The 26,847-nt window shown below is 41.6% G+C and overlaps 1 protein-coding gene across 4 annotated transcripts in view; it reads right to left on the bottom strand.

The window, feature by feature from the left end:
- Positions 1–349: 349 nt before the first annotated feature.
- The window catches only part of LRRC3B (leucine rich repeat containing 3B), a 90,615-nt gene continuing 64,117 nt past the window's right edge, over positions 350–26,847 (bottom strand). For all 4 annotated transcript variants that reach the window (XM_008709390.2, XM_008709375.2, XM_008709397.1 and 1 more), the window contains one exon: positions 350–1,609. In XM_008709390.2, coding sequence (XP_008707612.1) covers positions 666–1,445 — 780 coding nt within the window. In that variant the 5' untranslated portion in view covers positions 1,446–1,609 and the 3' untranslated portion in view covers positions 350–665. The remainder of the gene's footprint in view (positions 1,610–26,847) is intronic.

The raw sequence follows: 26,847 nt of genomic DNA, 5'->3' as shown, positions 1-26,847 counted from the left end.
ATATAAATTATTTACATAAATTATATAAAATATAATATAAATATATATTTATATATAAATAGCTAAACACACCCACTTTTGGGTAGCAACACCTAGCAGCATCCCAGCTGAAGCCTCTGCAGGATGCCACACTGTGTATTATCGCTCGGGGTTGTTTGGCTCAGTATTTTAAGGTCTGACAGATACTTTCCTTGCTCGATATTTCAGCTATGGCTCCCTGGTGTACAGTAGGGCTTAATAACACATCTTTCATTATGATAGTTCTTTAGGTTCATAAGGTTGTCCATTTCTCTTGAAAGCAACGGAATGGCCATACTGTTTTCTGGAACAATAAGTCACTCTGTTTTCCATGGTTCAAAGTTAAGCTTTTATTTGGTTTTAAATTAAAAAAATAAATTTCATTATTAAATAGTGAGATGGATCTAACTTATGTTCAGATAGTAGCTTACTCAGGAAGATACCACTGGGGGTACAAGAAAGGGGTGGGTCGCCTAAACTAAAATGATTCATTACGTTGTTATGTTTGTTAAAAGTTCAACAGTGGCATAATTCAAAAGAAACGGAGATACAAAGTTTTAAATGTTTACAATGGATGGGAAAAGTAAACCACTTATTCTCTCGCAGCTGCAAATGACTTTCTTTCTCAGCGCCAGTCTGCTCGGATGCTATACCACAGTGCTAATGTCATCGGGTTCATCTGCTTTCTTCTGTCTGCTCGGCAGGGATTTCAAGTATTCAAGGTGTCTCCGGGCATCCTCCTGATTTTGCCGCACGTAATACACCACATAGGAGATCACCATGGTGAACCAGCCAAACATGGTGACCAGCATGGCATAATCGGTAGTCTTTTTAGGGAGGTTACAAAGGTCAGCATCATTGGCAGCATTGAGGAATGGTCTCCCGGCGTGCTCATCCAACACAGAAGTCTTACAGATCACGTTGTGGGCTGTCTCGTGGTTGGATGCCATGCTCCTCAGCACTTGCTGTAGGGTACAGTCACAGTGCCAGGGATTGTTGGCGATCCTGGCCCTGGCCTTCAGGTTATTGAAGGCATTTTTGTGCACGCTTTGAATCCGGTTGTCAGACAAGTCCAGAGTCTGCAGAGTTTCGGCTACTCCTTTGAAGGCATGCTCATCGATAAACTCAATGCCGTTTTTGGACAAGTTGAGAACTCTCAGTTGATGGAGGTCCTTAAAAATCTCGTTGGGGATAGATGTGATCTGATTGGAGTCCAGATACAGTAAGACTGTTTCAGGAGGGAGATCTCTAGGTATTTCCTTGAGATTTGCATTGCTACAGGTGACATTTAAACCCCCAGAGGAAGAACAGAGACAGCCCTTGGGACACATACTGGCAGAATGAAAGCACAGTATCATAAGAACAAAACTTTGTAGGAGGAGACACATGGAGAGGGAACGGGTTAACCACAGGTCTACCAGATTCATGCTGGAATGTCAGCATAATCACAAGCCCATTCCTCATTCACTCCGATAAGCAAGCGTGGCAACGGTTCCAGCCCTGTCCACACTGTTGATTTCCTTCTTGCTTGGTTCAAAAGGTTGCAGCTAACACACGTGTCTCTTCATTATTCCTGTCCTTGCTTGGGTACCTAAAGAAAAGGGAAGCAGATGCAATTACCTTTTTTTGCAGAGGGAGGTACATTGCAATTAAAAGTGCTCTCAGGCGTCTGGCATTCTATGTGGGCAGGAGAGTTGGTTATGTAGTTAATTTTCATCGACAGCACTGGGAATTATCTGCATAATGGGAGTCTCCTGCTCAAATCCCAGGTGTTGGGCGAAAGGACTGTCAATAAAAGACAACATTTTTAAATAGTGTTGCCTTGGTTTTAGTTGTGCAGAATTACAGCAAACGGTCCAGATTTCTCTCGTCTCTACTAGTCCTCTCAACATCTTGAACCCCTTCTAAATTAGACAGCAATAAAATTTAATTAGACCTTCCCCCTTTCTATGGTAACAGATGCATTAATGCAATTTAGACCTGCTCTTGAGCAGCAATGAGAAATAACACCGGTATTTCATGGCTAATGACCGTAGATAGCAATAATTGTCATGGCTTTTGAATGGATGTCCAACTGGAATATTTTCTCTAAAGAAACATCTTACTTGAATTAAGAAATGAATAAATGCATTCCAACTTTCACAACAGAATGTTGCTAGGGACTGATAGACCAGGATCTCCAAAAGAGCTGTCTCCCTGTTTTTCTCTGTTTTCCAAACAATATATCCTCTCCCCCAATAGATCTTCAAATATGACACACACCTCCAAGACTTTTTTTTTTTATCCATTTATTTTCAAGATTTTATTTATTTATTTGAGAGAGAGAGACAGAGAGCAAGCGGGGAAAGAGGCAGGGTGGGTGAGGGAAAGGGAGCGAATCCCAAGCGGACTCTGCACTGAGCCTGACAAGGAGCTTAATCTCACAATATTGAGACTGTGACCTGAGCTGAAAGAAAGAGTCAGACGCTTAACTGAATGAGCCACCCAGGCCCGCCTTTATGACTTTTTAAAATACGAGATAAGAACTTAAATATATTAGCCTCTAAGACTTTCCCAATAGCCTCTTTTTTCTTTCCAATTATATATATATGATTGTTGAAATATATATATATATATATATATATACACACATATATACACACACACACACACACACACATATATATATATATATATATATATAATATTGTTGGAAGGGGCTTCCAAAATGGCAAAAATTAAGTGATATACATAAGGATATAAGCTTACTCAAAAACAGAGATGAGAATATAAGTGAACCCTCAAAACTACTTTTTCATTTAGAGAAGACAGAGATCTGAGACCAGTTCACGGAGAAAGTGAGTGGATTTTGGAGAGATTATGTGATTCGCCCAAGGTCGAATAGCTTGTAGGTGGTAGAGACAGGACTCAGGCCAAAGGCTTTGTTCTGACTTATGAATCGCCTAGCTCTCTCCACTACCCCCACAACTCTCTCCCAATCTCATCCGCTCTAGGAGGACAGTCAGGATCCAGGGAGCATCACTTGTTGTGATTTCTGATGCTGTTACGCAGCAGTTGAATCCCAAATTGAGTACCCTATGGAGTTCAAGGGAGCTCTGTGCCTGAATTCAGAGGGTCCTCTTTCAAGATGTGAGAAACAAGGAGAATGTTCCTTCTTCTCACTGCAGTGAGCAACAAATGACTCTCTGCAAACTTATCTTTTCTAAAGATCCCAGATGGATAAATACAGAGGGAAATGACTCCAAATGTTACCAAACTCACAGAAGAGAAGATTAATGTGAGCTGAAAACATAATGAACGGGATTGTTAATCATGGAAAAAATGAGATTAGCACCAGCAGAATGGAGTGGATGTGCTTTTGGAATCCTGAGTCCCTTAAATGCCAGAGAATGCTAAAGAAGGACCCCTAGGCTTACAAAGCCATCCATCAATAGCTCATTTCATTTGCAGTGAGTTTCCCTCCCTTCCATGTTTTCCTTCAATACTGCATTGCATGACATTTGGGGCTCTAGTGATTGTCTAGATGGGAGAGAGAAAAAAATAAACAGGCGTGGAGGGGAGGGAACTCAGACAGAAGAGAGGGTGGCAGAAGGATAAGGCAAAGGATGCTAGGATGAGGACATGAGAAGGACACAAGAGACGGGAAACATGAACTTGAGTAGAGAAAATAAAAAGAGTCTGTATAATGAACCAACTCCCGTCAATTGAGTATGTACCACTGGCCTAGATCNTGCTGAAAAGTGGGAAGTCTTCTCTGGAGGATACTCCACATCTCTCCAGAGACTGAGTCAGAGTCTATCTGAAGAAAAATGTTCACCAATTGAGACTAATAGTTCTGTGAGGGCAGGGTCTTGTTTCCGCCTCATGCAGAAACAGCAGCAAACAATTAAAAAGTGAAAAGTACACTGGTTTGTATCCCAGCTGTAATCCTTGTTAGCAATATGCTCTTGGGCAAGTTATTTAACCTCTCTAAACCTCATTTTCCTTATCTTTGTATAGAAATTATAAAAGTACCCAATTACAGAGCTGATTTGAGAATTCTATGAGATAATCCACATAAAGCATTTAGCCCAATGCCTATGAAAGCAGTGAGAGTTCAATACTTGTTGACTACAGTTACTATTATTATCCCAGATACATTCTCAAATGCAACCACAGTGTTTGGCATGTAGTAAGGGCTAAATAAATATCTATTGTATGAATGACCCAAAAAATACTGAGGAATCTAGCTGTGCTTTTTCTTCCCTAGGGTGAGTATTTTTATTTTTAATATATACATTGGCTCATCCAATGTCTATTGGTTTTATAAGTTGACATGGCGGTCTTTGGAAAAAATCAAGCAGGCTCCTAGTCGATGGAAGGAAGAATGGAGCTTCTTTTCAGTAGGCTTCTTGAGACTTAATCTTGGTTTTTCCAGAATGATCAGTCCAATGGTCATGGTGACAGCCAAGAAATGATTAGGACACATCTTGGGTTCTCAACATTAGAGTGCAATACCTCTTCATGCCCAAATGATCCATCTATACACCAAATAGAAGGCCTATTAGGAACACAAATACAGAGTATCTCTCAGGTTCAGAGAGGTTGGACTCAAACTAAAGATTCATTTTCTTTCTATGATGTTTGATAAAAGAGAAGGAAAAGCTCTGGGATTGGCTAGATGACTGGGCAACCATGACTCAGCCTCTAGATCCTCCTCCCTCAGCCAAGACGAAGTGAGAAGAGATGCAAGAAGTAGAGAACTGAGCCCTTCGATGTCTAGGAGGCAGACAGAGGGCCAAAATTATCGAGTCAAGGTCATCTTCAGCAGGGAGGATGGAAGAACTGCCTCTCCACTCTATTATGCTGAATTACTATTTTCCAAAGGGATTAGCAGCTTGACATTGTCTTATATTGTGGATAGGTCAAGAGGGGTTCTTGGAAAAGGAAGACATGGGGAGACATGCCTCAGTAAAAATGTGGATATTCATCAGTTACTAGCCAGCATAGTACAAATCTAAAGAGCAGCTAACCCTGAAACTAACATTCTAAATCCCAAACTTCCTCCTGCTCTGTCTCAGTTGGGTCCACCCACCAATGCAAAGCAGCAAACTAACTATCCTGCTGGAAAAAGAGAGTGCCTCCTTTCTAACTTCAGAATGAGGATGCAGAGCACGAAGAAGGCCTGCGGTCACACTGGTGATGGCAAGGACAGAAGCAGCATCACTGCCTGTCCTCCTGATAAGGAACAAGACCAGCCAAAGGGGCAGAGCAAATTAAACAGCATCTCTTCTACCTCTTGACACCCCCTCTCCACTTCTCAACTCATTACACAACCCTATCCTCATTCCCTCATTCCCTTCAAATATGTCTGGGGCAGGAAGCTACGGTATTTTGGGGTGTGCATTTAGGTATGAGCTGGGCTCCCTAAAGGGGGCCATTTTATCCCCAGACCCATGCCTTGCTCACATTTCCCTATCACACAGGTTTCTGAGCCAGAGCAATTAATGCCTGGATTGGGTGGCAACCATCAAGTACTGTTTACAGAAAGGAAAAAAAAAAAAGTGCATTTAGCAGACTGCCTGAGAAGACAGATCTTTCAGTGGTTGATTAACAACTCTATCTTGCTTCCTGTTCTCTTCTTCTCATCATTAGGGGACACTCAGGGACACTCAGGGCTTCTAACCCAAAGCTTTCATTAACTCTTCTGAGATAAGTGAGTGTACCAATTCAGGAAGAAATACCAGACACACCGATTTCTCCCAATTACATTCCATTCAACTCTGTTACCTACAAGGATTTGATTAAAAAGCACAACATGGCAACACAGGAAGGTCTTTCGATCTGGGAAGTAAAATTCAAATCAATGGGGGAAAAAAATCTCATAAATTTAAGTACTTGAAATTAAAACTTCCATATGGCACAAAGTAAGACCATACTCAACATGAAAGGATAGATGATAAGATAAAAGGTTGATTTCTTTAGTATACAAGAAGTTCTCACAAAGGGATAAGAACCCGATCCAACAGAAAAATGGACAGAAAAACAATATATACAAATGACCAATAAATCATATGAATAGATCCTTGATCTCACAGACAGTAAAACAAATTCATGTTAAAGTACTTAACATCTTGGTTAAAATGAGGAAGAATATCTACTGTCAGTGAAGATGTGAAGAACAGAGCACTCTCAAAACCTGACAAGGGGATACTTGGGGCACTCCTTTTGTCTGAGCAATTTAGGAATATCTATTCAAATTTTAAAATACAAGAACAAGTTAGACTGAATTGTACTGATGTAAAGGTCTGCAAAGATGACCTCAAAAAACAGCCTGGAAGAAGGGGTTCTAATAGCATCATCCTATTTGTACAAAATTCTTTAAAAAGAGGAAGTAACCGTGCAACTGTAGGTATAGAATTTATATGTTCACATATGCATAGATCGTTTCTGAAAGGATCTGCATGGAGGGAAATGTATAAGAAACTATTGATTGTGCTTAACTGAAGAGTGGAATTTTGGGGGCCAATGGGGAGAAAAGGAGCTGGGGGTTTTTTTGTTTTATTTTTTTATTTTATACCCTTCTGATGGATTTAACTTTCTGTGGTATAAAGGAGTTCTGTTTGTTTTTGTTTACATAAAAAGTTAAAAAAGTTAATACAAAGAACCAGAGACTAACTGAAAAACCAGTCTGAACATAATGTCTCAGAAGGCAATTTTTGAACGCATGAAATAGTTGGACAATGGTGGCCAAGAAGGTTGAGTAAATAACAAGACAATAAATTTTAAGAAGCTGAACGTGTTTCAAGATGAGAGACTGAAGATGCAAAGGGACCATGGTGAGACCATATATAAAAATAGAACTTGAACTCCCAACCTGCTGCAACCAGCCCAGGAAGTCAAGCTCCAATCTCTGTAGCAGTTGTCCCAACTCAGCCAGATCAGTAACCGCTAGCTTCCCTAATTTTCATTCCTACTTCTAATTCAGGACTGACCATGGAAACACAAATCTGCTCCCCTCACCAATTGCATAGGATTATCTGGTTCTACCTAGCCTGCCTCCAGCTTCCCTATGCCAACAGCCACCCAACAGGGCACTTCTGAAGCCTTTCAGAATTTTCCCCTCTATCCAGCTTTTCCACTCCCCTGCCTGCTTGTGAGTCTCTGCCAAATGCAGGGGATGGCAGCTGGCTCCCTTGCTATAGAAAGCTTGGGGAAAATGGCCTTTGCTTGTTCTCATTTGGGTAGTTTTCATTTACTTCCACAAAGACTACAGTTTGAGTGTGTGATATTTTCAATGTAATATTTCCAAAATTAGCTTTATAACCTATTATAGAAATTATATAAGAATTTCTTTATATGCTCAGGTTTTCTACGGACTAAGCTTGGGTTGCAGAAGACATCAATGTGTAATTCCTGACCAAAAAATTAGGGACCGTTGGGATCTGAGCTATTGAGGTGAATGAACTGTAGAGATAATTTTCTCTACTGCTGCTCTTTGAGATCATGTTCACAGAGACAAACACCTTCATTCACATCTTTAGCACTGAGCTCTGCCAGGAACTTCAGTTCTACCTTCCATTCACAACCACCTATTACCAGAAGATTCCACCCAGGCTTCAAACTGGGCATCCCTAAAAGTAAAATCATTTTACCCTTTATCACACCCTCCCCCAAACTACATTCCTCCTCTGCCCTACACCACCTAGTCTTTCTTCCTGATTTTTTGAGAACAGTTTCCATTTTCATCCTCCTTGTGCCCCCTGTCTTGTGCTTTGGGTCCCCACTGCCTCTTTCCTGTTCAAACCTCCATCCTCTTGCTCCGAAAGGAAGCAAGAGCATCTTTCCTGGACGGCCCACGTGCAGCTTCCGCTCTTTTAGTGTCGGATTAAAATAACCATCTGAGCATGTATTTCCACCGGGTGAAAAGCTTTTATGACCCCCTGTTGTTTATAACAATCCTCCTTTTCCAGTCCTGTGTCCCACTACACTTCTCACACAGACACAGAAACCTGAGCTCAATAAATAGAGATCACCAATTCCAGAGCTGATGATGAACAGCGTTTTGTTCCACAAACATGAGATCTACCAGAAGTCATCCCAACCGAAGACCTCTCCAGCTTGGAATTGCCTTCCTGCAGAGGAAGATCTGGCCCAGGAGTCATTTAGGGGGCTGTTTTATAACAGCAGCTATCATCATTTAGTTAAGGATATGAACTGATAAGGCTGACGGGTACAGGAGGAACTGAGGATCCTTATATTTAGAAGGAATTTAATCTGCTTGCAGACCCATAATTTTTAAAATCAGGAGCTCCTGAAATCTCGAAACTCTTGCTTTTGTAATTAAAGCTATGTTTATCTTCGCTACCGGACTACGAGTTTTCAAAGGGTACGATCAATGTCTTACCCATTTTTATATGCTCTTATTGCCCATGGTAAAAATTTAACAAATACTTCTTGAAATCATTAGGATCCATTCTCATTTCATCATTAAAACAGCTATTGTTTACTTGGCATTTTTTACATTCCGGGTATTTATTAAGTGATGAACTCATCTAACATGAGTAATGGATGATAAAATTGAAGTTCTGACTAGGTTCCTGGTTAAATGGATATAGAATTCCAATGTGAGGGGTCAGGTTGCCATGTGAAGGTTAGCTGACAATGTTCTTTGAGTCTAACACGTATGACCTTGCCCACTTTAAAAGCATCAAGAGGTACCTATGCTGTCATCTCCCCAAGGAGAGGAGAGAGTTATTACAGGATTCCTGGAGCTGGGGTGGAGGTGCAGAATATCTTAGAACAAGAACAAGGTTGGCCTATTGTTGGGCAGTAGAATTGGGTAATGTTTTGAGCCTGCACTCCCAGACTTTGTCAGAAAAGGGATAGAAAACTATTTCCTCTGGGTCAGATATGGCCACCTGCGGGAAGGAGATCCCCAGTGAAAAGTATCTCAGGTCCTTTTTCATGGTCCCATAGGATTCTTTGGTAAGGCAGAGGGGTCTGAGCAACAAAAAACGGAAGGGCAGATGCTTAGATCTGGGGGAAGTGGCTATCTGGACTGTATCCGCCACAGGGGCCAGGGGAGTCATATGGGTGAGTAGGGGGCTTGAAGAGGCCCTGGGAGAGAGGCACCAGGCCCATCTCATTCTAGCTTCCAGTGAGCCTCTGAGCAGAGCAGCTGATACCCAGTGATGCTGAAGGCCTGGGAGAGGGGTGGGAGAGAGGGGCAGAGAGGAGAAATCGAGCTACCCACCATACCTTCTTCCCCTTTCCTTTATGCCTGAAACAAAGAAGAGGGGAGAACAGCTGGCTATTAGAAGAAATTCAGAGTATTGGCTAATCTCTTGAATTAGACATTAACATTACCATATTCAATTTTTACTTTGGTTTAAGTTAATTGAGCTTGTGACCTAAAGTAATGGTAGGACAGTCTATTACCTGCGACTGGCACAAAATCATGGGGCTGACTGATGTCATTCAGGGACTAGAGGAAGATGATTGCCTGCACAGAACAGAGATGAAAGGAATGGTGGAAGCAGAAAGTGAGTTGCATTTTATTCTGGATATACATGTATCACGTTGTATAATCCTCAGTACCACTGTGAAAGGTGGCAATTATGACCCTCGCACAGATGAGCAAATTGAAGCATAAAGAGGTGAGGTAACTTGTGCACTTGTCATAGATGCTGAGTTAAAGAGGCATAATCCGAACTCAGGTCCTTTGGCTTCCATAGCTCATGTGGTCAAACACGGCACGGTACACTGCTTTACAGAGAAACTACCATATTTTTTTTCCTTCTTCTCAACTGATTCCACTAAGATGAGGAACAAGGACCATGATGGGTTTTACACTGGAGGAAGTATTGCTAGAAAGGAAGACTAGCAGGATGGGAGGAGAGAGGGAGAACAGCTGACATATGCTTCTGAAGGGGTTCAGAACAAGTCTCTCCAGAGAGCACCACTCTGGCATGATGATTATTTTGAGCTGAAGACAATCAAGTCCTAAAAGACTCAGGAAGAGCTTTATACTTCCCTCTTAGCTGCCTCTAAGAATGCAGATACAGGGCCTGGTTTAGGAAGAGAGCTAGCACCAGAGGTAACTACAAAGGGAATGGACTAGGTGTGGTGAGATGGGTGGAGGTCAGCAGGGCCTGTTTGTTCAGCTTCCTTTCTGTGTCCCATTATCTCTGCATGGTCTCACAACATGTTTACTAAACATTTGCTCTTGCCATCTTTCTGTGAATGGTCTTCCTTCCCTTTGAAGCCTCACACCCCACCCCCTTCATTTTTGCTCAGAATGGCATGCACACCTCAATTGCCTGTCCGGGAGCCTCCTTGTCTTTGTGGGGCTCCCTGTATGTAATTAAATTTGTTTTTCTCTTATTAATCTATCTTATATCAATTTAATTAACAGACCAGCCAAATGAACCTACAAATGTAGAGAGAAATTGCCTCCCCTATGCTTCTAAACCAAAAGCTCTAACATTACATTTGCCTTACATTTGTGAACTACCATTACATTAGATGCTTGTGGGGGCAAGTCCATGGATATGATCTCATGCAATTATCTATAAACAGCCCTTTTAGATGCACATTATAAACATCATTGGTCTTATTTTAGTATAGTTGAGGAATTCACTGAATGGAGGAGACTGCTTAAAGTCACACAGCTGGGTAGCAGGACAGAACCTGGACACAAGTGTCTTACACAGTAGGTCCCATTCAACACTCGTTGGCTTATGTATCTCTCCTACTGGCCACTTTTTGATATGGAGGGTCTGTAAACACAAGTACTGAGTTTTAAATGCCAAACCAGTCCTCTGTTAACTGCTTCCTACAAACTTCAGGAAAGTCAATAACAAGAAGAGAAACTCCTTTTCTTATAATAATCTCTTAAAGGCTACTCACACAAAACTTTTATCAAAATGACATGATATCCATCTGTCCCAGATCTCAGTCAATTCAGGTACTGCTTTTCCTCTTTGGAGCCTATTTCACAAAATAATTCTTTAAGCAAACCCTCAATTTATTGGGGGGGAAAACCCAACTCTTATGAATGCATTGCCTCCTTTCTACATGATCTAATGTCCGTAGGTCTCCAGGATGGATTTAAACATTCTTCCCACCCAGAAACCCACTGGAAAAACAGAGGAAATCAAAGAAACACACAAACAAAAATCACTTTTTTTTTTTTTTTGGACCTAGTATCTCTCTCTCTGTGAGACTAAACACAGAATAAAGATAAAACTGTCTTTGCAAACATCTGTATTTATTATTCAACATGCTGCAAGTTTATAGGGAGATTGAGTGGGAACCTATCCATCTCAGTTTCTTTCTGCTTCTCTATTATTATTTCTCAGCAAGTGCCTATGACATTTAACAGTGAGAGCTTTGCAAGCTCTTAACACATAATCTACATAAATGTAGGCTCCCTAAAACTCACCAGGGTCCTGAAGCAACCTGAAAGCTGCTTTTAGAAAACACTAACTTATGTTGAATTCAGTTGCATTTCTGAGTAGGATGAGTGACTGTTACCATTTTCTTTCTTTTTTTTTTAAACCTTGTTTTGATTAACCCTATCCATTGACTTGGTGGGAAAAGTACAGGATTGAGATCCAAACCACATCTAGAAACTGAATTCAAACTCCAGATTCTGCGGAATGAATTTCAGGAATTTAGCAAATCACTCACACTTCTTTTTTTTTTTTTTTTTAAGATTTTATTTATTTGACAGAGATAGAGACAGCCAGCGAGAGAGGGAACACAAGCAGGGGGAGTGGGAGAGGAAGAAGCAGGCTCAAAGTGGAGGAGCCTGACGTGGGGCTCAATCCTGTAACGCCGGGATCACGCCCTGAGCCAAAGGCAGACGCTTAACCGCTGTGCCACCCAGGCACCCCATCACTCACACTTCTAAGCCTTTGTTGTCCTAGAACTAGAAACAATAATATCCACTTCATTGGTCTCATAGTTATGAGGACAAAATAAAATAAATATCAGAAAAATCAGAAACCATCAATGGACATTTAAAGATTATGCTCTGGGGTGCCTGGGTGGCTTAGTCGTTAAACATCTGCCTTTGGCTCGGGGTGTGATCCCAGAGTCCTGGGATCGAGCCCCACATCGGGCTCCCTGCTCCGCTGGGAGCCTACTTCTTCCTCTTCCACTCCCCCTGCTTGTGTTCCCTCTCTCACTGGCTGTCTCTCTCTCTGTCAAATAAATAAATAAAATCTTAAAAAAAATAAAAAGTAAAAATTATGTTCTATTGTGGGTTTCAGTATTTGGCTGTTTTCCTAAAATATCAGATCATTCCTTTTCCAGAGATGTACATGTATTTTTCTTAAGCATAACTGACGAGGATATGATTCTCACATAACCTATAATAGTATTCATGACAAAATATATTTAACTTGAATCTAATCAAGAGGAAAGGATTTGACCAATCCAGAACTTGAGACACTTTGCAAGGTGACTGGTCAGGATGCTTCAAAGGGTCACTGAAAGGAAACAAACAGAACAACAACAACAAAACAGACACAAAAAACAAAAACAGTCTGCAGAACTATTATCAATTAAAGGAAAAAGACATGTGACAACTAAAGGAATGCAAAAGACTGACTTCTGGATGTAAAAAAAATGCTAGAAAAGAGCATTACTGGAACAACTAGGGAAAATTTTTAATACAAACTCTATATTAAATATTAATGTATGAAATATAAATTTCTTGGGCTTTTCATGATTTGAGTAGGAAGTAGAGACTCCTTGTTCTTAAGAGGCACATACTGAAGTATTTTGGGGTAAAATGTCATGTAAACTGCAGATAGAGGGCCTGGTTTGGGACCAGAATATTCAGGAAAAACAAAACTATATTTTTACGTGGAAAGTGGGAGACAAAAGTGGCAAAAGATTAACAGTTGTTAAATGTAAAACAATGAATATAAAATTATTCATTGTACCAATTTTTCAACTTGTTGGAAAGTTTCAAGTTTCTCAAATGAAAATCTGAATGGGACATTCTATGCTTAAAAAATAAAAAACAACAAAAGGACTTCAAGAGAAAAATCCCTTCCTAATAAAGCAAGAGAGTTTTAGGAATACTCATTAGAGTACGGCTTATCTCCTCATAGCGACACAGAATAGAAATCCAAGGTGAAATGAGAAACAATTCTTTGAAATTGTATTTCATGTACACCAGGACTATGAAAGGACTAGCACACTGACAGAAACACGTGTGTAGAGTGGACCTGGTTTTAATTGGGCAGCATGGAGATCACGGCTTAGCCTCTTATGAATTATATAACCTCTTTACCCCACAGTCTTCTCAATTGAACAAGGGGGTAACAGTTTCTCTCTCAAAGGGATTTCATGAGGATGAATTGAGGTAGCACCTATAAAACACTTAGAAAAATTTGTTACACGATAAAGTCTCCATACGAGTTTACTATTACTGTCCCCTCTACCACTACTAGTATTGTTACTAACCTCACCACCATCATTTTACACCTTGTCTTCTCTCTGGTAAGAGAGTGTAGGGCCAGAGTGTGACCCTATCCTTCATGCAATAAAGGGAATAACTCCGATGGTGGCTAACATTTCTTGGACATCTACTATGTGCAAAGCCCTGGACCAAACACTTTACTTTGAAGATGGAGAGAAATTTTGTCCCAGGATGGATCATGCCCAGCATTGTCTCATATCTACTTTGGATGATTTAGCTGATGAGATTTGGGACTTTTGAGCTGATGATACTTAGATGAAATTTTGGATTTTGATTTGATGTCGTAATGGGTTGAGAGTTTGGGGGATGTTGGATATGAATGAATATATTTTGCATGGAGGATGGATGTGAATCTTTGGGACCAGAACGTAGATTGTAGTAGGCTGAAAAATGCTCCTCCCCCCAAATATCTAGGTCCTCATCCTTGGAACCCATGGAGGTTACCTTTTATTGAAAAAGAGACTTTGAAGATGTGATTAAGTTAGGGATCTTGAGATGGAGGGGTCATCCTGGATTATCTGGGTGAACCCTAAATGTAATTACAAATGTCTTTATCAGAAAGAGGCAGAGGTGGAGTTGATATGGGAGAGAAGGCAATATATTACCAAGGTAGAGATAGGAGGGATGTGGCTACAAGAAATGCGGGCACCCCCAGAAGCTAGAAACAGCAAGAAACAGATGCTCCCTTAGAATCTCTGGAGAAAATGGGCCCAGCTGACAAAGTGATTTGGGTCCAGCAAAATGACTTCAAACTTCTGGCTTCCAGAACTACAGAACAGACGTGTGTTGTTTCAAGCCACAGTTTGTGGTTAATTTGTTATAATAGCCATAGGAAACTAACACCACCGTAGTTAAGTGGAGAATAGAACACAGAATCACTTCTAGCTGACTCTCCATTACACTGAATTAAGGATTTTTGCTTCAACTAAAGACTTGGCTTAGCTCCGAGTTTCCTGGCAGCCGAAGGAAGAAGACAAAAATGTCGAATTGCAAAATGATTACTAACTAAAATAGTGAAAGATGATTAGTAAGCAGAGAGAAACTTTTTCAAATTTCAGAATTTTTAGAGGGCGCCTGGGTGGCTCAGTCGTTAAGCGTCTGCCTTTGGCTCAGGGCGTGATCCCAGAGTCCTGGGATCGAGCCCCACATCAGGCTCCTCCGCTGGGAGCCTGCTTCTTCCCCTCCCACTCCCTCTGCCTGTGTTTCCTCTCTCACTGGCTGTCTCTCTCTCTGCCAAATAAATAAATAAAATCTTTAAAAAAAAATTCAGAATTTTTAAAAGATCCTGTGGAAGGGCTGCCACACGATATAGTGGGCAAGATCTGTAACGTTTCACAGATGATATATGTATATTCTGCCTTGGTTTTAGGCATAATGTAAGTCACTGCTCTGTGAAGACTTCCTAAGCCCTAGAAAGCTAAATTGTCATATAAGAATGATGTTTCCTAGAGATGCAAGATAAAAGGGGGATGATTAGCACGTCCCTTATAGTGCGAGGGTCTGTAGGGTGTATCATACAAACCAAGTCCCCTCTGACAGTGAAAAGCAGTGCTGCTAACAATTGTGCTGGGACAACACGCTCAAACAGAAATTGTCCCCGACAAAATGAGACATGTGATTATCTCGCTTATAGGCAACATCCTTAAAAGTTAGGAGAGAGCCTAGTCAAATCTACAGTATGCTTTTTTAAAAGAATATGTCAATCCTTGACTGAGACTAAAGCAGACTTTTTGTTCAAACTTCACATTCTTCCTAGACGTCCACGTAAATTATCTTCTGTGATCTATTAACTTACTACATTTACAAATAATATTATAAAATAGATGTAATGTTTTATAAATGAAAAAGACTGCCTAGAATTCAAACATAACATATCAAATATTTTATTCTTCTAGGTAATTTTATAATTCCCCTTTAGCATAGGTGGCAATTTTGTTCCTTTCTTAAGATTCTAAATTGTCGTGATCCTCATCATTTTATTTTATTTTATTTTTTGAAGATTTTATTTATTTACTTGTCAGAGAGAGCGTGAGCACACAAGCAGGGGGAGCTGCAGGCAGAGGCAGAGGCAGAGGGAGCCTAATCTGGGACTCGATCCCAGGACCCTAAGATCCTCATGATTCTAATACCAGCACCACGCCCCAGTGAGTGGAGTTATATATTAGATCTATCCAAACATTATTCTTTTGCCAGATATTTTGATTTTCTCCCATTTTTGCTAATAACTTATCATAAATAATGTGGAATTGAAATAAATGTTTCGAGTCAACGCATTTTCCTTTTTGGATCATTTCCTTACGATAAATTCCTAGAGATGGAATTGCGAGAGTCAAGCTTCTCATCTGAATTCTGTTCATTACAACATCAAAAGGGCCAACTGCATAAAATAATGGGCTAGTCTTTAAATGGCTAAGGGTTGGTTGCGTCTGTCCACTTTGTACTGAATATGTGTCCATAGCATCAAAACCAAAATATGTAGAGTTGTTCCACAGGCCAGGTAGCAGCTTGAAGTCTGAGTCACCTTCTCCTGGTTAGTCATTGTGGATCTTAGTCATAGAGGCATCTGATAGGACAACTGGCTCAGTCCATTTGCTCCCTGATGAGAACAGAGAGACCAAAGAAGTAGAATACTATATTTGGTCCAATATTTGTATTTTAAAAAACTGTTTATTTACAGCTCATAGAACATTTTCTTGGCAAAAGTCCTCTATTTTTCCTAAGAGAAGTCATGGGGGAAAACGATGCCCTGCATGGTTTTTGGTTTGTGTTTTCCATGAAAAACCTAACTGTGCAAAGATATCTGGATAAGACTTTTTTCTTCATTGAGGCACTGTTTGCTATAGCAGAAAAATTTTTAAAAAGAGGAATTAAAAAAATAACCAGAAATACTTCAAAAAACCATCACAAAAAATTGGTTAAAAGTAGTACATTGATAGAAAAGAAAGAAGCAATCTACATATGTTGATTTAAAAAAAAGATGTCAAAGATATATTAGGTGAAAACTGTACATGTCTGATCTCATCTGTGTAAAACAAAATAGAAAGATTTACACACACATACACACAACAAACACGTATAATTAAAAGTTATGGGAGAACAATAAAAAATGATAGTCTTATCCTCTAGGGGATGGTTCTAGAGCTGAAGAAATGGAGAAGAATTTTTACTTTTTATCTTATACATTTTTTTACTATTGCCATTTTTTTGCCATGATCATAATAACTAGGTAATAAAGGGAGTGGCCAGTAGGCACTGAGAGATAATCTCTTCTCTGTCAGGGGCTACAGGCATTACAAAAGTATGTGAGACATGGTGTCTCTTCTGATCACCTGAATTACCATGGGCAGTCATTTAAACTTTCTCAGTCTCAGCGGAGTGTCCAGGAAACATTACAGGCTTGAAATTAGATACAACTAGATTCAACTCCCAGTTACGATACCTGCTGGGGGATCTTGGGCAAGCAAGCTAACTGTGCAGTTTCCTCAACTATAAATAAAAAGACCCACCTATTTCATGGGTTTCTGATAATGCCTGGTTCTGATAGTGCCTATCTCATAGCAGACGCTTGACAAATACTATTAACTCTGAATATACTTTCAAAGGGATGAGAATCCAGTTCAGACTTCCCAAGGGTCCTGTGGAATACCAGGTATCCAAGAGTTCCAGCAAATGAATATTCTACAGTCATCTGAGTCTGAGAACTACCCTCTCTGAGAGTAACAATGGGCATTAGCCCGTGAAAGGTTCTGAGAAGTTACAGCAAAGCAACCTGTTAGCTCAGAATTTGCCAACATACTTGGTCCCCCTGACGAAGGCTTCCCCACACCCCATTATTCTTATAGCATAAACACCCACAGAATTTATTGGCTAAATTCAGATCTAATAAACAACATTTAATTCTACCTCAATTGCTATTACTAATACACGATCACTTTACCCGAATATTTGGAGGGGTATATAGTGACAAGTTTTGTAAATGAGAATTCCATTTGCACTCAATCCCTCTCAGCCTATATAATATTACCATAGAGAAAGAGTCAATGACAACTAATGTCCATTATAGGCAGAGATGAAAAAATGAATAATCCATAAACTATCACTAGGATGGTTTTTTTTTTTAATTAAAGAAGTGGCCCTTGATTAAAACTATTCACGCCTCTAAGTAAATGAAAATGAATGGGTTATTACTATATTTGATTTACATATTCTCCTATTTCCTTATCCTCAGGCACCACCTTCATTTTTGACAAGATCATTGAATAACATGATCCTTAAAGACCTTGAAAACCTTATAGAGTAGTCAAAGAAAGGCCTTTAGAGTTAGACATGCCTAAGTTTGCCTAATTTTGTTATTCAACCATTTACTAGTTATGAATTAGTGCTAGTAACTTACTACTTATCAGTTTGTTTTTTTAGGTTACTTAACACTGGACCTCAATTTTTTTAATCCACAAAATGAGCCTGATAATACTTAATTTCGTGTGCTGCGGTACGTTGTTTCAAAAACAGTTTCCAGTATTTCCCATCCTGTATTATCCATGTCCTTTTGCAAGGTAACCTTAAATTTCTCCCATCAAGACGTGGAGTTCAGGGGCAGCTGGGTGGCTCAGTTGGTTAAGCATCCAACTCTTTTTTTTTTTTTTTAAAGATTTTATTTATTTATTTGACAGAGATAGAGACAGCCAGCATGAGAGGGAGCACAAGCAGGAGGAGTGGGAGAGGAAGAAGCAGGCTCATAGCGGAAGAGCCTGATGTGGGGCTCGATCCCATAACGCCAGGATCACGCCCTGAGCCGAAGGCAGACGCTTAACCGCTGTGCCACCCAGGCGCCCCAAGCATCCAACTCTTGATTTCGGCTCAGGTCATGATCTCAGAGTCGTGTGAGATCAAGCCCCACATCAGGCTCTGCACTCAGTGCGGAGTCTGTTTGAGATTCTTTCTCTCCCTCTGCCCTTCCCCTGACTCATGCACACTCCCTTTCTCTCTCTAAATAAAATAAAACAGGATAAGATAAGACACCACAAGATAAAATAAAAAAGAAGTGGAGTCTATTTCCCCACCCCTTGAATCTAGGCTGGCCTTGGAATTTCCTTTGACCACAGATGAGGCAGAAATGACACTATGCCACTTCCACGCTTACATCTCTCCAAGAGGTCACACATGCTCTTGCTTTTGCTCTTGGAACCCTCCCCCTCAAGCCACCATGTGAACAATCCCTGCCTAGCCTGCTGGATGATTAGCAATCAGATAAAGGAGGAGAGGGGCAGTTGTCCTAGCCGGGTCAACTCCAGCCTACAGCTGGCCACACTTCCAGCATGTGAGAAAGTCTAGCCTCGATCATCAGAGTCAACGAATGACCTGCAGCTGACCACAGACTCATATGTGAGCCCAGCCAAGACCAGAAAAACCATCCAGCTACCCATGAACTTGTGGGCAACACAAACGACACTGAGTTTGGGGGTGCTCGTTAGCTAAAAGTCAGCTGATATACATGACTATTTTAACAATTAAGAAAGTTAATATATTTATGTTTCTTATCATGACAACTGATTGATATTTGTTTAATGTATATATACTAACAATAATAGAAGAGTGTCCTAGGGACATGATTCAAGAATGTTATAACTGTTCAAAGCTAAAGAACATCAGCAGTTACATTATCAATAGAAACCAAATTATGTAATTCTATCTGCTGACTGTGATAGTCAATCATAGTCCAGATTGTTATGGTAACCCTCCAAGTAGCCCAGAAAAACTGATACATAGATGGAAGATACCCAGCCAGTTCCTAGATCTAATGTGAATACTACACGTTTGTATTGTTAGCTCACATATTGCGAGTGCCTGGTACAGGGACTAGCAAGGACTCAGGGCTCTATCACTGCAGGCCAGTGGTTAGGAACAAGGGCTCAGTCTGAATCCCAGCTCCTTCGATAACTTTGCCTTGCCTCTGTCGCCACCTCTGCAAATGAGGATAACAGAAGAATTTACTGCCTCTGTTTGTAGCAAGGATGAAGTGATATTCTTTAGGTGAAGTACCTACATGGCACCTAGTGAGTACACAATACATGTTAGTTATTTCTCTTTGTTGGGTGATTTTTGTTTTAAACATATTCCTGAACACAGAGCCTGGGGTGGCAGTTCTGGGCATATGTGAGTCGCCACCCTAGTGTTTGCTGGATCTCTCAGGCTCTCAGAAGCTAGCTGTCCTGCAAACACAAAGGCCAACATCAAAGAGACAACTACAAAGAAAGCCAAGTTTCTAGAGATTCAGTGAAGAATTGAAATATCATGTTTTAGCAATCGTGATGAAACAGAATTGAAATAAATCCTGTTTTATTAATTCAGGAGCTCTGCCGGCATGTGGACACTCTGAGGTTCTCACCTGTTGTTTGGTCTGCAAAAGGTTCCCACGGAATGGAACCCCCTCGCCAATACACAGTCCTGAAGGGCAGAACCCTGAGGCTCCACTTCCTCTCATTTCAGTTTGGCCATTAACGAGCCTGCCCAGACCTGGGACCTCAGAGACATTTCTCACCGAATAACCTAGGCTGATGACCTGAGGCTGACACTGGACCCTGATTTCAATTAAAGGTGAATAGACAATTTATTTGCACTCGGATTATCCTTCTTCTAGAACCTCAGGCTTTCCCTTCCAGAACTGCTGTTTTATCAAAGCAAGTGGAATTGCTGCCCCTCCAATCTGTTAGCAGAAACGAAGTGGTATGTAGATCACCCCAATCTTCACGTAATCTGCCCTTGATTTCCGACTCAGAGTCTTCATTCCGTGAAGCTCTCTAATGTACAGTTTCAAATTCATCTTCTCAGTGACCACCTGGGGATCATGGAAGATACACATGTCCTCATTGATTTTATCCTGTGGTATGTATTTTTAAAAAAACAAACAAAAGAACTTAAGTCCTCCCTAAAGAAGAAGACAGAATGGCAAAACAAACCAGTATTTGTAGAACAATAAAGTCGTACAAAAGAACTTGCCCGGATTCTGTTGGTGGTGATAATTCTAACAGGAGGATCATCAGACAAGCTGCCTCCTATTTACCTAATTACACCAATGGATGAAAGAGGCAGCCCTTTTCAGATCAATGGGTTGTATCTAGTCTAGAAATGTTCTTGCCTCTTCCTGTTCTCCACCTGAGCCCTTTATCTTTCCAGTTAAACATAGGCTTCTCTCAAATGTAAAACAAAACAAAACAAAAAACCCCAAAACTCCACAGAACTCCACAAATCAGAACAAAACAAAAAAAGGAAATCAGAACTGAGATCTACGGTTTTCTCTTTCCATACCGTGTAGTTCATTGAAATTCCACAGGGAAATGTGTAGCCCTGAGTTGGCTTGATATTCCTTTGCGAATCACCCGGAAAAATTAACAGCTACCCAGGGACTGAGCTCTTGTCAACAACAAACCAAATAAAACTTTCCAAACTCATTTAATTGTCTGCAGGATGCAGTAAGGCTTCCCTCATCTCCTTGTTCAGACATCATATGCCAGTTTAAATAAAACTGAATTGGTATTTTCCATCCCAGCATTTACTCCATCTCGGTGAACCAACCAGCCAGGTTAAGAAAAGTAAAAAAAGGTAAGAATCAGTCCAGTTGAAGCTAAGAAAGTCAAACAGAAAAGAGACAGCCATTCCCAGAAAAAGATAATATAAAATCCCATCCTGTTTCCTCTAAATGCTTGCACGATTAAAAAATTAAAAAATAGGCCATCACAATATTGACACGCAGTCACAAACTTCATTGCCTGCAGCATGGTTTCAGGAATTGTGACTAAATTGCAATTGTATTAACCAATTATTATACATGTTCGGCTCAAAAAATGTTTGGTCGAGAAAGAATGTATTATTTTTACCCAACCTGTTGCTTTTTGCTTTGCACAGAGTCTCAGGCTGTGATAACAGGAGGTGGTGAGGCTGGACTGGTCTCCCTGCTTCCCTGATTTAGTAAGACTTGGTCTAAGCATGAGTGCACAGCCCCTTCACCCCCGCCCCTGCCATTCTTTTCCTTTTCTCTCTTCCCACTTCAGCAATTCCTCAAGTCACAGAGGGAAGGGCTGGACAGAGCAGAGAGCCAAACTCCCCTATGTGGTAGGCCTCTGGACCATCTGAGTGTCTCAGCTGTGGGCATCCCCAGAGCTGCCTTAGTTCATTGACAGAGCAGGTGCTCGGGACATGTTTGCTCAATGAAGGGCCGGATGGCTGAAAACACACGGAAGCTTCTGAAGAACCTAAGCCCCTGATGCAGGGGACTGGGTCGGGGGAGACTGGAGTCCTGGGGATGAGTCACCTTCCCCTTACCTTTGCAGACTTTTCCACTTATCTCCGCGGCAGTCCATGTGGAAATGGAGGCAGAGAGAAAGAGCCACTAATTATGAGCTGCTTCTTATGCAATCGGGTTCAGAATAAAAACAGAGCTTCTCACACTGGGGACATGGAGAAGGCAACATCCAATTCAGAAAATCTGACATCTAGCAAGATACAGGAGGGTGACACCTGTGCTCCCCACAAGCCACCCAGAGATGACCATGGTCACAGGAGGTCAGGTTCTGGGAGGATTCGCCATTGTTGACCATGTAGGGGTGGATCCTGGTGTCCCAGGCGCACTCTCTTCGGGCCTAGGACACTGGCCTGGCCCGTGATTTTCAGAAACACGTTGTCAAAACACGAAGGTAAAATATTTAGGGGGTGTGAGTGGCAGAAAGAGACTGACTACTCTGTACCAACTGGATTTTTCACTGGAATTGTGCAGCATTTCCCTTTTGGCCTCTACTTTCTCTCAGCTCTAGAAGGTAAGCCATCATCATCAACCTTCAGGGAGATGGAGCCTCTGAGCGTCTACAAAGCCGGCTTGTGGGCCGCTGCTGAGAACTCTCTGGAGTCCAGGAAAACATGGGAGAGCTATGGACAGAGTTCTGCGCGCCTGCAGAAACAACTGGCCCTCCTCCAATGCTGGAGAAACTGAGGCCTTGGTCACATGACACGCTGATTCTTCTGCTAGCTACACTTCAGATTCTCATCATTTGGGGGATCCAGCCAACCAACAAGGATACAGCCATACCTTGCTTTACTGCAGTTTACTTTGCCCTACTTTGCAGATATTGCTCTTTTTTTGAATTTTTAAATTTTTTTAAATTTTTAATTTTGCAAGTTGGTACAACCACTCTGGAAAATAGTGTGGAGGTCCCTTAAAAAGTTAAAAATTGAGCTACCCTACAACCCAGCAATTGCACTACTGGGTATTTACCCCAAAGATACAGACGTAGTGAAGAGAAGGGCCATATGTACCCCCATTTTCATAGCAGCATTGTCCACAATAGCCAAATCGTGGAAGGAACCGAGATGCCCTTCAACAGATGACTGGATTAAGAAGTTGTGGTCCATATATACAATGGAATATTACTCAGCTATCAGAAAGAACGAGTTCTCAACATTTGCTGCCACATGGACGGCACTGGAGGAGATAATGTTAAGTGAAATAAGTCAAGCAGAGAAAGACAATTATCATATGGTTTCACTCATTTATGGAACATAAGAACTAGGAAGATCAGTAGGAGAATAAAGGGATAAAGAAAGGGGGGGTAATGAGAAGGAGGAATGAAGCATGAGAGACTATGGACTCTGGGAAACAAACTGAGGGCTTCAGAGAGGAGAGGGGGGAATGGGATAGACCGGTGATGGGTAGTAAGGAGGGCACGTATTGCATGGTGCACTGGGTGTTATACACAACTAATGAATCATGGAACTGTACATCAAAAACCAAGGATGTACTGTATGGTGACTAACATAATATAATAAAAAAATATTTAAAAAATTTTAATTTTTTTCTTTTTTTTTTTTTTTTTAACAAATTGCAGGTTTGTGGCCACCCTGAATCAAGACAATTTATCGGTGCCATTTTTCCAACAGCATTTGCTCACCTCGTGCCACTGTGTCACATTTTGGGAAGTCTCAATATTTCAAACGTTTTCATTATCATTATATTTGTTATGGTGAACTGTGATCGGTGATTACAACTCTCTGAAAGCTCCGATGATGGTTAGCATTTTTTTTTTAGCAAGGAAGTCCTTTAATTAAGGCATGTACACTGTTTTGCAGACACAATGCTCCCGCACACTTAATAGACTACAATATGGACTAAACATAACTTTGATATGCACTGGGCCACCAAAAGTTTTATTCGACTCGCTTTATTGCCATGGTCTGGAATTGACCCCGCGATATCACCAAGCTTTGCCTGGGTATAGCAGAGGCCATTCTTTTTTTTTTTTTTTTGAAGATTTTATTTGACAGAGAGAGAGAGAGTGCACACAAGCAGGGGGGAGGGGCAGAGGGAGAGGGGAAAACAGGCTCCCCGCTGAGCAAGGAGCCTGATGAAGGACTTTTTTTTTTATAATTTTTATTTTGTTATATTAGTCACCATACAGTACATCCCCAGTTTTTGATGCAACGTTTCGTGATTCATTATTTGCGTGTAACACCCAGTGCACCATGCAATATGTGCCCTCCTTAAATCACCAGCCTATCCCAATCCCCCACCTCCCTCCCCTCTGCAGGACTTGATCTCAGGACTCTGGGATCACGACCTGAGCAGAAGACAGCCGCCTAACCAACTGAGCCCCCCAGGCATCCCAAGCAGAGGCCATTCTTGCCCTGTGATAGCCAGAGCTAAGAGGGAATGCTTGGAAAGTGTACTCCAGACAGTAATTGTGGGGGAAGGATGGGAATGGTCATTATTCTCCGCTGGTGCTGACAAATACTCCCCCACAAAGCTGAACTTCCCTTCCCCTCCCCCACAAAGAAGCAGCAAGTACTCTTTTTTTCTCCCTGTTCTCCTCCGCAGGTGAGTGCATTACTCTTTATGTGCTGACCAGAGAAAGACAGATGCCCGGGGGTCTGGAAAGGGCTGTGGAGAGATTTTTGAAGGGTCATCTTCCTTTTCATTAACCTGTGATCGTAACACTTCCACGTTATTTCTTCCCAAGTGCACTCGTGGTACCTGAGCCTCTCTCTGAGATGACCGAGATGAAAGCTTCGATGAGGCGTCTTTGTAGTGTCAACAGAAAGAAGGATCGGACAGAAATCTTTCCAGAGGCCACTTGTGGAGCGGCTCCTTGTTCAGTGGCTCTGTTGCGTGGCCACATGAGATAAAGCTGTGGGAGAAGGAACCAGAGCTAACTCTTGAGTCTTCAGGCTGTGGATCAGCTCAACCCTGGATTCTCCCCCACTTCGTCTGCCTCCGAGGTCCTGGGTCAATTTTGCTGCTCGTTATGACGAGCACCAGAGGGGAAGGCAGAGGAAATGAAGGGAGATGAAATTCAAATGAATCGATTCTGCCACTTGTTAATAGCTTAGCTCGCAAGTATACAAGTGGGAGGAGGCGGCAGCTCTTCTGTGGGTTTCAATTCTCTGTGCTATTCTGGTCCCTCGTGCTGCCAGGCAATATCGAGTGGGCTGTATGGAAATGATCTGTGGGATGAAAGAAGAAAGGAGGGGGGAAGCTGCCTCCAACGGTAGCTTCTTCGAATAAGAGGAAAAGGAATTATATGCTCAGTGGCAGCATGCCACACAGAGTAGCCCAAATTTTATTAAACAAACTCATGTTTGGAAGCATCTTCTCCCCTCAGAACTGGAGGAAAAGGATGCTGAGACCATATTTAGAGCCATTATAATGCAGAGGATGCACTGATTGTCATAGCAGCAAAAAGAAAATGAGAAAGTATTCTTGAAAGATGATGCCAAGGACAGCTAAGGCAGAAACAAGCAAGGACTGTATCAAAACCTTAATGGATACTGAACGGGAAGAAGACCGCAGTAAGACCTTTCAACCTGCTAACCCCAGCACGGAGGATGGCAGGAGGAGGAGGGAACTGCGCTGCAGAAGGCAATGCCCTCCTCTCTAAGCTTCGGGAATAGGAAGGAGCAGGACTACGGTTGTCAATGTCCTGTCCTGCCCTGTAGTGGGCACTGGGAGGTGTCACCGTTAATGGACGGCTTGTCCCAGCTGCTGGGAGTGCTGGTGACAGAGAACTCTCCGCTGTCAGCCCCTTGGTGGCTTGTCTCTGTGGCAGAGGGTCGCTTTGCCCTCCAGGGACAGCCCACGTCCAGTGACTGAGCAATGTAGGAGGACAAAGGCCTGGCCTTCTCAGCTCTATATGGGGCAGCTCCAAAGGGCCATTCTAGATCACAGCTGCCTAAGGGGTTGGCCGAGGTTGCCGCTGGGTGTGCATTACAGCTCAGTCTGTCCCTCTCTCTAGTCCGTCCCATCCCACCCACAAATGTGGGTCTTCAGGGTACTTCTTAAGGAACCTCCCCCATACAGAATCCTACCTCCAGAGACTTCTACTCGGGAAGCTCAACATGTAATGGTCACTACTTTTTCCTCACCCTGCCTGGCATGTAGAGCTGATCAGTTTCTCTGAGCTAAACAGTTACTTTTCTGTATGAGGTTGGCGTACACAGGAAGAGAAGCTATGAAACACACCAAAGAAGAGACCCAGGTTGGAGAGGGAGGGGACGTCAGAGAGAACAAGCCTATGAATGAGCCAAATGGGAGTAGAATAAAGAGACTGGGCTTCAAATTCAATGTTTAAAGAAGCAGTTTTGAAACAACCACACAAAATATTGGGCACCAGGAAGTCACAATGACATTATTTAGGAGAGGTGTATGGCATCCATACCAGGGGAGCCTGGGGAGAGAACAGGGAAGGGGACAGCATGAGTTTACCTGAGCAAGGCAAGAGGCAGAGTCTGTGTGAATCCTATACCATAGCTGAGTCCATTAATGGGAAAGTAATTTTTTTTTTTTTTTGCTAAGCCTAAGAACATGGTATCTTTTATTTCGGAGAATTATTGGCAATACAGTCTCAGAGAATCCTTGCCACCAGATAAGATCATAACAGAGAGACTGGACTAAATGACTGATAGATCTGAACGTACTTCCCCACTGAATGGCATTAGACACAGTCTCTGGACCCTCCATCTGACAGGAATAAAGTAGGAAACAGCTCAGTAAGTGGAGATTCATGACACCAAGGTCTTCCAGAATTATATTATAGGAATTTTTCATCACTTGAACTGCCTAAGAAAATTAAGATCAGCCAAAAATTGAATAATATGTAACTATTTCTTAAAAACAAGGTAGATACACACACACATACACACGAACACACGTAAAGTCTACAAATCTTACTATTTAAAAAAAGCCAGTTATAGAACAGTATGTGTAATGGTATGATTCCCTTTGAATCAGCAAATCCTTCTATGTTGTCAGGTACGACAGCTGATAATTTCACAATTACTAGCTCAACATGCATAACACTTTTTGAGGAATG

This window comes from Ursus maritimus, unplaced genomic scaffold, assembly GCF_017311325.1.
Source record: "Ursus maritimus isolate PB19 unplaced genomic scaffold, ASM1731132v1 scaffold_20, whole genome shotgun sequence".
NCBI classification, from domain to species: domain Eukaryota; kingdom Metazoa; phylum Chordata; class Mammalia; order Carnivora; family Ursidae; genus Ursus; species Ursus maritimus.
Note: the sequence above shows the minus strand (reverse complement) of the source record. Positions and strands in the feature narration are given on the sequence as shown.